The 12,096-nt window shown below is 35.0% G+C and overlaps 1 protein-coding gene across 2 annotated transcripts in view; it reads right to left on the bottom strand.

Annotated features, from left to right (window-relative positions):
- Nucleotides 1-1,583: 1,583 nt before the first annotated feature.
- Nucleotides 1,584-12,096, bottom strand: part of LOC124721235 (mucin-6-like) — a 282,929-nt gene continuing 272,416 nt past the window's right edge. For both annotated transcript variants that reach the window (XM_047246092.1, XM_047246093.1), the window contains exon 15: nucleotides 1,584-2,816. In XM_047246092.1, coding sequence (XP_047102048.1) covers nucleotides 2,691-2,816 — 126 coding nt within the window. In that variant the 3' untranslated portion in view covers nucleotides 1,584-2,690. The remainder of the gene's footprint in view (nucleotides 2,817-12,096) is intronic.

Below are 12,096 nucleotides of genomic sequence, written 5' to 3'. Positions count from 1 at the left end.
CTACTTGTGAATGTGGCAAGCATTGACCTATGTTGCATCAGGACACACCATATCATAAATGTCATACATCTGCCTGAGTAATTGGAATCACCACCTTCTCTCTCCACTAACAGTTTGTGGACACAGAAATGCCCACACATTGTGCAGAAATGTGATAATGAGGTGCGACTTTATTGGAAAAGGCCATTTTCCTTAAGGGTAACCAATAATTTGCTGAGCATCAGATACTCCTTTCCGTGATAATTATCATAAATATTATAAAGTATAACATAGACAGCAAATGAATCTATGTTGGTAGTTCACATACTCAAAAATGTTTTTTTACACAGTTTTCAGCTTCAACGAACACTGAATTTCTTCTTCTTCTTCTTCTTCCTTGACCATTCTTCACCAGCCTTCACCAACTGCATATTTGTTTGAATTCAAAGCAGCAAGCAGGTCACTGTTAGCATTGTCTCTCTCAAAGTAAGTACTATGCCAACAATTTCTCTTGACTGACCTCTTGGATCGAATACTCCCAGTGATGCAGAAAAATTTGGCTTATGCAGCATCTTTCTATTCTCCTAAAATGCATCCCATGCCTAATGAAGTGATGCCTCTCTTTGATGTCAGTTACAATGGAAACTGAATGAGAGAATGACTCATAATTTTATTGTTTTGTAATATCTGTTAACTTGGTAAATATTTTTATTAAATATAAGAAACTGTTAAGATCATAGATCTGTCAAATATCTATAAGAGCTACTCTGTGTTCAGCTAATGTATTTTGGGACATTTTAAAGTAATAGGTAGCTCAAGCCAGTTCACTTTTATAAAATTGTTGTTACTAACTGATAACATTGTTTATTCCTTTAAATTTAGCATATTTCCTAAACCGTCTTATATAAAATTGTGCATAATAGCACCTGAGTTTACAAGTGTTGATGGACGGACACACACACAGACACACACACACACACACACACACACACACACACACACACATACACACACTGCTGATATATTAAAGTTTCAAAAGTTCCATTGCCTTTGCTGCCTGAGTTGCTGTTGAGTATACATTTATGATAGTGCTGCAATGTTTGATCAAGATTACTTCATTTTTGTTGTTTTGAGCTAACACAGATCTAAATCAACTGTTAAGTTTTGTAACTACACATGCAACATTCTTCTTTGTTATGTAATTATTTCTCTATTCATAGAGGTACTGTCCCTTACATGCCTCACTTTATCTCTGCATGTGTGTACACAAAATCTGTTTCTCAGTAGTAGCATTACATCATTTAAATTAGGCTTAAATGGGAAATGTGACCAGATTTACATAATCTCTAAATGAATACTATGCTCTCCTGTGTAAACTCATAACCATTATAATACAACCTCATAATCACATGCTTTGTTTATAACTTCCATGCTCAAAAACACTATATGGCCTATATGGTTGCATATATGGGAAACTGTCCACACTCTTATAACCTTTAACACAATTTTATTGGATAAAAGATATGGAAACAAACATCATACACAAAAATTAATACTGAAAGCTTAAAGCAGAGTTTATGGATGATGACTAAGGAAATAATGTTACTCAGTTTATTTTTTAAGTACAAATAAGTTTACTCAGTTTCACTCACATGTTTGTACACATACACGAACATTCAGCTATAATATATATAATACAACAGACATTTGTAACTTCAAGCATACAATATTATCAAATATATCACTCTTCTCCAACACTCAGCTGCATTTGACAGTGTCTTTAAACAATTCTCCAGAATGAATTGACCCCTATGGGTTTGTTCATTGTATCACTACAGGCCAAATCAGGCTTAACTTCTGCTGAAATGACTGTGAGAATGATGACAGTTGGATTGCTCATTAGCTATAAATAGGTGATATGTCACAAAAATTATAAAATGAACACCAATTACAAAAATCGACTGAGACTCTTGTTGCCTACATATGGAAAAATTTGAACATGGGGTAATGATGTGGTAAGTAATGTGCAGATTGTATCTGGTATATGAATCATAATACAACATGACCATTCAAAAATCAGAAGGAAATATCTTCAGTGGAAAGTACATTATGACAGCTAACAGCTGCCTGAAACACAGCAAAATTATTTTTGAACTAAAACAATATGCATCAGAAACAAATTTTTCAGTGCATATAATTTTACCAGTAATATATTTTCTGCAGCCTTTCTGAGACGTGTTTTGCAGCTATGAACATGTTTGCACTTAATTACAAGACAGAATTAGAAGCCTCCCCACTCCAATATTTATAGCTCTTTTCATTGGAAACATGCATTCATTAGTCAATACTCAGAAGATGGAGCAGAAAGGCACTGATTCTTTACTGTTACCAAGATCTTGATCATGGTGTTTGTATTGTTAAATACAGATTTATTAACTTACATATATAATTTCATTACACAGCTTACACAGTCTCATTAACACCATAACATTATAATAGACAGTTTTCAACATCTATTACATAATTACACATAGAAATGAAATATTTTTACAAAAGTGAATGTACAATAATACTGAAGGACAGTATCAGTCTGTAGACTGATGAATAATGTTCCATAGCTTATAGTGCAGATTAAACTCTACACATAGCAGCATATCATGGCTGGAAATCAGCATGTTGATATCAGGTTTGTTTCCTTTCCCTTACATCAGCTATTTCTGATAATAAGGCAGATGACCCATTCTGTATGTGCTGAGAGGAATAGAAGTAGGAGGATGTTTTGTGCTGTAGATGTCCTCTGGTTCATATTCAACGTCATAATATATTCCACTTTGGTTCTGAAACAAGGAAAATTTGAAATTTTTACACAGAGAAACAAACATAATAACAAATGAAATCTGCAATTTACAAGCAAATTTACTCACAATTAATTATTAATGTATTTTTGAAAACATTTCCTGAAAAGGAAGAACCTATCAAAAAGGGATTTCTGTTATTAATGCAAATATAATATTCAGGACATATTCAGTATCATTCATGTGTGCTGTGGCTCAATAGTATTAACTAATCCTTAAGAGTAGACTAATCCTTAAGAGTATAAGTGCTGCAATACGTTTTTTACACAGCATCTTTTATGTACAGAAAAAGTGATTAACAGATTATATACATTGAAAAGATTCATAACTGTTTTATAATGAACAGTCTCTGTATATGTTTCTTTTTCTTTTTGGTACATTTATCAGTTATTCTCCTGTTGTGTTGATCTGTGAATATGGTTTTGAAATAAAAAATTAGTACTTGTCAGACTAGGGTCTCCATTTTTGTATGGGAATGTGCTAAGTTCAAAAATCTAGTTCTCAGAGCAGATTATGGAGCTTTTGGAAAGCCAAATGTTATTTGATGTGTGTAACGTACAACAATGATACAGGAAATGAAAAAAAAAATATAGGATACTTTTCTTTGATGGCACAAACTTGAACAGCTGGAAATTTAAGGCTGAAGCTCTCTTAAGCGAGCTTATGTTTTGTCAAAAGGCCTTAAACTAAAATGTTGGAGTTTATCAAGATGATACAGCTGAACAACCACCACAAAAGAAAAGGTTTGACTCAAAGAATATCATAAAAATGACAGGGAGTGTTTCCAAAGCTATGTGGGTGGGTCATGAGCCATGCTTGGATTGCTCAGGTGATAGAGCACTTGTCCATGAAAGACAAAGCTCCCAAGTTTGAGTCCCCAGTCTGGACGTAGTCTTAATTTGACAGGAAGTTTCATGACAGGGAATGTAAGTCACAAATTTGTCAGAAACAAATGGAAGTGAAAACAATTTTTCTTTATCAAATGATACTGGGAGTTATTCAGATGACTAAGAAGAGTAGTTACTGGATAACTGAACATTTGAACATTTAGCTGATGAATTATTTGTTAAACTAAACTAAGGGAAGATCCAAGAAGAAATAAAATTGCTAAAGCAGGTGCGCTTATGTTAGTGCAAAAAGTTGGAGAAATCAATGTTGAAAGTGCTGTTTGCAGAAAGAAATTCTGAATAAAAATAAAAGATGTTCTTGTAGTAAATAAATTAGAAATGGCTGGTTATCACATTGACTATAAAAAGTCAGTCAACTAAGTTCTAAATTGTAATGAAATTATAAAGGAGATAAGCAAAACAGGATTTGAAGTGCATACTCTCAAGCAATGGTCTACAAAAAGCAAAGTCATCAAATCTAAAAGCAAATATGTGAGCTGCATGGAAGGTACTGCATACTCATTCTCATTTACCGGCAAGATGATCACTTTAACTGACTGACAGGGAGGTGCTTGGTCCTGTAATACATGAGTCTTTTAATGGAATAAAGTATATAATTACTTTCATTAATACTCATACTCATCTTACAGTACTTTAGTTTACATTCTTCAATAAAAGTTGATTTTTTTCATTATTTTAAAGTATTTTATGGAATAGCTACTACTTATTTTAATATGAAAATCAGCACACTTAGATGTTGTACTGGTCTTGAAGACATTCAAAATGGGATGAAGAAATACTTCAAAGAAAAGGGCAGCAATTTGGTTTCTCATGAAAATCAAGTGGCCGAAAGATTACATCATACAGTCATTGAAAAATCTCACAGCATGATTCTTGGAGGTGAATGTGGAAATCAATTACGGTCAGATGCCATAATGACAGTCATTTTTATCATTAATATTAATCCTATTTATGCTTTACATGAAGAAGAAATTTTGGCAATAGGATGGTATGGATGGAGGTCAAATTGTGAAAAACTATATATGTGGATGCAATGAACAACATTCCAAAGTTATTATTGACTCATAAATTTTAAATCAAGTCATTAAGTGTTTCATGACCAGTTATTGCCCTGAAGGTTACAGATTCTCATGTAAGGAAAAACATAAAATTGTTCCTCGAAGATAAGCTATTTATGCAGAAGATGAGATTTTTATTTTATGGATGACCTAATGATGACTGAGTCATAGAGACTGTTCAAATAGATTAGATTAGATTAGATTAGATTTACTTTCATTCCAATTGATCCGTAGTGAGGAGGTCCTCCTGGATGTGGAACATGTCAGAAAAACAACAATACATGACAAATATTTACAACTAAAACAAATAAACTAATGTACCATTCCACAGGTCCCAAGTGGAATGATCGTCATTTTTAATGAACACTAAGAGTCATTTTACAAATACTAATGCACTGAATTTAAAATAAAAAACGTTTTTTATTTATTTATAAGGTAATAAACATGTAATACAACTACTGTAATACTTATTTACAATGAACACATTACTGCACTGAAATGGTGCAGAAGTTAGATTATACTTACACACACACACACACACACACACACACAAATTTTCAGTGAACACATTACTGCACTGAAATTGTGCAGAAGTTATGTTGTACTTATATACAAATCAGTTGGTTTTACTAAGAAATTCATCAATGGAGTAGAAGGAGTTGGCCACCAATAAATCCTTTAGGCTTCTCTTAAACTGAATTTCATTGGTTGTTAAGCTTTTTATGGCTGCTGGCAAGTTATTGAAAATGTGTGTTCCTGAATAATGCACACCTTTTTGTACAAGACTAAGTGACTTTAAATTCTTGTGAAGATTATTCTTATTTCTAGTATTGATTCCATGAATTGAGCTGTTGGTTTGAAAAAGTGATATATTTTTAATGACAAATTTCATTAAGGAATAAATATACTGGGAAGCTGTAGTTAGTATCCCTAGTTCCCTAAACAGGCTTCTGCAGGATGTTCTTGAGTTCACACCACATATAATTCTTACTGCACGTTTTTGTGCCCGGAAAACTTTAGCTTGGCTTGATGAATTACCCCAAAAAATAATCCCATATGACATTATGGAATGAAAGTAAGCATAGTATGCCAGCTTTTTCATTTTTATATCCCCTACGTCTGACAAAATTCGCATTGCAAACAGAGATTTGTTAAGACGCTTCAGCAGTTCTGTGGTGTGCTCCTCCCAATTGAATTTATTATCAAGCTGTAATCCCAAGAATTTAACACTGTCCACTTCTTCTATCTTCTTGTCATCATATGTTAGACATATACTCTTGGGACACCCCTTACAAGTTCTGAACTGCATGTAGTGTGTTTTTTCAAAGTTTAGTGACAAAGAATTGGCTAGGAACCAGTGATTAATGTCCACAAATATTTTATTGGCTGATCTTTCTAAGACTACACTTGATTTGCTATTTATTGCAATGTTTGTATCATCGGCAAACAAAACAAACTTGGCATCTGGTAATGTTACTGATGAAAGGTCATTGATATACACAAGAAAAAGTAAGGGCCCCAAAATGGAACCTTGTGGGACCCCACATGTAATTAGTTCCCAGTTGGATGATGCCTGATAGACATGTATCAAGCTCTTTCCTAATAACACCCTTTGTTTCCTGCCAGAGATATAAGATTTGAACCATTTTGCAGCATTTCCTGTTACACTATAATATTCTAGTTTACTTAAAAGGATATTGTGATTTACACAGTCAAATGCCTTTGATAGATCACAAAATATACCAGTTGCCTGCAATTTTTTGTCTAATGAATTAAGCACATTTTCACTGTAAGTGAAGATAGCCTTCTCAATATCAGAACCTTTTAGAAATCCAAACTGTGACTTTGACAGTATGTTATTTGAGATAAGATGGTTATAAAGACGACAGTACATTACTTTTTCGAAAATTTTTGAGAATGCTGGTAACAGTGAAATTGGACGGAAATTTGATGCTATTTCTTTATCTCCCTTCTTAAACAGTGGCTTAACTTCAGCATATTTCAGCCATTCAGGAAATATTCCACTGATAAACGACTGGTTACACAGATAGCTTAATATGTTACTTAGCTCAGAATCACATTCTTTAATTAACTTTGTTGATATTTCATCATACCCACTAGATGTTTTTGATTTTAAAGATTTTATGATGGACATTATTTCTGTTGGGGTAGTGAGGGTCAAATTCATATTATGGAAATTACTTGAAATGTCTGGTCTAAGGTAATCCATAGCAGCATCTACCGAACCTGACAACCCCATCTTTTCAGTAACAGTTATAAAATGTTTGTTAAAAAGTTCTGCAACACTATACACATCTGTCACCAATGTATCATTTACTCTTAATGCTATTTGTTCCTCTTCATGTCTGGTCCTACCGGTCTCCTCCTTCACTATATCCCATATTGTCTTTATTTTGTTATCTGATATGACTATCTTTTCCTTGTAATATATTTGCTTTGACATCCATATTACAGTCTTTAATATTTTGCAGTATTTCTTATAATGTGCTATAGCATCAACATTGGAAATGTTTCGGATTGACAGATACAGTTTTCTTTTTGTTTTACAAGATACCCTTATTCCTCGAGTAATCCATGGCTTCTTTGTAGATTTTCCTCTAACCTTGGTAAGTTTTGGGGGAAAGCAGTGTTCAAATAAGGTAAGCACTTTATTAGCAAAAATGTTATATTTTTCATTCATGCCATGAGCACTGTAAACATCAGTCCAGTGAATGTCTCTGAGGAGTGTCCTAAAATAATCAATTTTTGGCTTACTGATTACCCTCTTGAGCTCAGATTTAACAGATTTTATATCCTGTTCAGTATTAACATTTAACAGAAGGAACTGCATGTCATGGTCTGAGAGGCCATTGGCTATTGGTTTTGTAATATAATTTTGCTCATTGGACTTTTCTATAAAGATATTATCAATGGCTGTTTGTGAGCAAGTGGCTATCCTAGTGGGGAACTTTACTGTGGGAATTAAGTTGAATGATAGTGTTACTAACTCAAATAAGTTCTTATTCGGAGAGTCTTTAAGGAAATCTACATTGAAATCACCAGCAACCACTATTTCTTTGTTTTTGGTTATTAAATGGGCCAGTACAGCTTCAAGGTGGTTTACAAACAGATTAAAGTTACCTGCAGGTGCTCGATATACACTTAATATTATGAAAGATTTTTTGTGAAAATCTAATTCTGTTGCACATGCTTCCATATGCTGTTCTAGGCAAAATTTATGAATGTCTATGTTCTTAAATTTATGACAGTTCCTGATGAATGTGGCAACTCCTCCTTTCTCCATTTCTGATCTACAAAAGTGAGATGCTAACCTAAACCCTGTAACACTTAAAAGTTCTATACCAGTGGTCACATGATGTTCAGAGAGGCAGATTATGTCAGCTGGGTTTGAAGACTCTAATTCATCTATGCATATAGTTAATTCATTAATTTTATTTCTCAGTCCTCGAATATTTTGATGCAATAAAGATAGCTGACATTTCACATTGTCTGAGTTAAAATTGGGTGGAGTTAAAATATCTGCTGACAGTTGAAAATTCTTAACCAATGGCTGTTTATGCTGATGTAATAAGCTGGAATTATGTTTTTTGATTTCTTTTTCAAACTGAAGGTTTGTCTCAGTTCTAACCTCTCTTAAAATTTGCTTTCTTTCTGTCCTCCCTACCCTAAAAAAGGGTCTTTTCTGAATCCTATAACCACTGGTATTTTACCACTCATGACAGTGCCTCCCCCCTTTAACTTTCCTGCTATTTCCCCAGCCAATTTACCCTTCCCCTTCCTGTTGAGGTGAAGGCCATGCCTAGTATAATCCCACCTACTGAGAGAATCAACATGAACCACACCAATGTGTGACCCCGCACCCGACATGAGCAGCCGTTCCAGCTCCAAATTAACTCTCTTGACAGAAGAGTTCAAATGAGGTCGGTCATGGCGCCCAAGAACAGATACAAACTCAACACTAGTATGCTTCGATGCTGATGCAATCTTCGCCAGGTCACACTCTAAACTGTACCCAGGATTTCTGTCAATACTGTTACCTGCCCCACCCACTATAACCACGGTGTCTTCCTTAGTGAAATCTTTGCAAAGTGATCCTAAATCCTCTGTCACCTGCTCCAGACCAGCACTAGGTTTAAAAAAATTGGTGACCTGGTATTCTGATCCTAGTTCATCCTGCAAGAGTTGGCCAACACCTCTTCCATGGGAACTACCTAACAACAACACTTTCTTTCTCTTTTCTGATTTCCCTACATTCTTACTTTTCAATCTGCTGCTGAAAGTTTGTTGTGCCCTGTCTACACCTGCAACTGCTTGAGGCTCACCAGCTTCTAACTGAAGCAACAGGTCAAATCTATTTTCCACATTCACCATAAAGCTGTCAGACAAAGTTCTAGGCCTGTTCCTCCTGTTGCCTGTTGCCACTTCCCACCTCTCTTTACCCTTCTCCCTCCTTAACCTGTCAAGATCTCCCCTGGCCTTGTCTAATTCAGCCTGAAGGGCAGCAATTTTCCCCTCCTGTTCCAGTATCTTCCTATCTCTACTACAAATCCTACAAAACCACTGATGAGTCTCATTTACTTCCCCTATTCCCACGCCACTACAGTCACCCACATGGAAAAAACTACAGCACCCATCACACCAAAGCCCCGACCTAACAATTCTACGGCAAGTCAAGCACTTTTCACTCATGATAAACGTAATAGTTGATTAAGAATAAGTCAGTTAAATTACAGATAAACACGAAAATATGGTTACACAAATTTGGCCTATACGCAACTGTGTGTAAACAAAAACAAAAGTGCAAAGTTTCTGAAACAACAAGTTAAACTTTACGCTACTTTCCGGAAATGCTAGTTAAATAATGAAGAGGTAAGCTAAGTTAAATTGCTGGAGAGAGCAAGGAACAACTAAGCGAAATTCTATATATTTGCTGCAGCAGAACGTAAACAAAAAATACGACTGTACGGTCTTTTCGCGTTTTCTGCTATATTACGTAAAGAAAAGTGAAACCTTTAATGGTACACTTAAACGGCACACTAATACACTTATTTACCACGTAATCAGTACTAGTCTATATGTTTTATAATCTAAAATAACTTATCTTTACGAGAACACCAAAACTCGCGCTAGTCGCCTGGCTGCAGAGCTGTAGGTAGATGAGATGATGAACAACAAAGTAGAAATCAAGGACATCAAAATAAAACCAACTTCAAAGAAACTCAGCAGGCAGATTAAGGAAAACTAGAGCTCATAACTTCAAAAGAAATCAGTTAAAAAGAATCTCTGTGATAAAGTAACATAATAATAATCAGACTTAGATACCTGGAGATCTATGCTGCATTGAGTTTGAATGCAGAAGGATATGGAGAAGATTAATTTAGAATTTTGACATGGTGAGGAGAATGGACAAAGGCAATTAAAGGAGAATTAGACAAACTGGTTTCCAGAGTAAGATAAATTAGAGTGTCTTGCATCTAACTGGACATGCACTTACACATTACTTCCAGCAAATGAATACTCAGAGTGCAATGAGATGCATCCAGAAATATTGAAAGGTACTAGGCGTATTTATTTATCAAAGGCTGTACACTTTTCTGTGTGTGATGAACACATGTGGCTTTTTTATGGCTTAAGTGTATTCCTACACAGAGATTTTATATAAATTTATATCAAACATATAAATTTTGTAGAAGAACTTGAATGTAAACTTAATAATAAAATGAAGTAAATTAGATTTCAGCAATCTGAAGTTGATAGATACCTCTATGTTCTGAGCTTTTATTACTTGAATATTTACCTGAAACTTCATGTAGATGATATTTTGTATGCCGGCATTGTAAAATCAAACAAATGGATGTTTAGGATAAATTAAAAAAAAAAATTGGATAAGAGAACTCAGTGATCCAGAACCCTCCTTGGGACTGATATACAGAGAAAGGACAGGAAACTTCCTTAGTCAGTTCACTTGCCTCCAAAACTTTGTGAAGAGGTTCAATATGGAAGATCCCATATCTTCAAAAATGCCAGTAGAACTCAATTCTAGTAAAGATGTTTGTGGAGTTATGGCTGAAAATGAACCATACAGGGTGCTGATAGGGTGTTTGATATATGAAGTGAGTGATTCAAGAGCAGATAACAGTGATTAATGTACCTATTTTAGCAGATATTAAAAAAAAAACACAGACAGATGTTTGAAGTGGGTTCTTTGATATACAGTATGTACATAAAGTCCGGAAACACTTTCAATTATTTATTGCTCAAGAACCAAACATTGTGCAGATATCATACATATGTCATTTTGAAGAGAAACCCTGAAAGTTCTTTTTCATATATACTGCCACAGTGTTGTTTGGTAATTTGCTGGTAGTCAGCCCTAGTTGCAAACACGGAGCTGCTGCATTGATAGATCGGCTGTGGTACAGAAGGGGTCAGCTATTTCGTGAAATGGCCTCCCTGATCACCAGATCTCACTTTTTTCTGTGGGGACACATTAAAGATCTGGTGTATGTACCTCCTCTACCACGTGATGTAGCAGAGCTCCGGGAGACAATACAGGAAGCAACTGCCACAGTCGATGATGCCATGACAGTTGACGATGCCATCCTGGGACGGGTATGGCAAGAATTTGATTACTGTATGTATTGACGTCTGCCTGGTCACTCATGGTTCGCATATTGAGTTTTTGTAAAAAAAAAAAAAAAAAAAAAAAAACCAACAACAACACACCTTTTCGAGTTTCTCTTCAAAATGCATCTGTACAATGTTTAGTTCTTGTGCAATAAATAATTGAAAGTGTTCCTGGACATTATGTACACCCTGTACTAAAGGAACAACTGATATTGACCTGTTCATAGGAAGGAAAATTCAAATGTTGTTCCTTGTCAGTTTCATCCTAAGTGGAGTAGTTCAGAAGACAGATGGTCTACAACAGGATACATGCTTCAGATATTTGGAAATACTGCCTGGAAGGCTACAAGAAGACATATTGTGTTTTTGTGTGTCAGGAGAGATTAATGAAACTGAGAGAAAACTGATCTGTGTATATTTTTTGAAATTTCTATTCAAGTTTGTGTAGCCATTTATGTTTAAGTATGATAGACTTGTTATCTTTTGGTCTGGATGCATGCCATGATTCATTTGGGAAGGGTGTCACAAAGCTGTCATAAATGGTCCTTGATATCCTGGATACTGACACTGGGATGGAGCTGATGTCCAAACCAAGCTGTCCCACATATGTTCTGTCAGGGACAGATCTGGGGATCTTGCTGGTCACAA

The sequence above is a fragment of the Schistocerca piceifrons genome, chromosome X (genome assembly GCF_021461385.2).
Source record: "Schistocerca piceifrons isolate TAMUIC-IGC-003096 chromosome X, iqSchPice1.1, whole genome shotgun sequence".
Classification (NCBI taxonomy): Eukaryota; Metazoa; Arthropoda; class Insecta; order Orthoptera; family Acrididae; genus Schistocerca; species Schistocerca piceifrons.
This window is presented reverse-complemented; position numbering and strand designations above follow the sequence as displayed.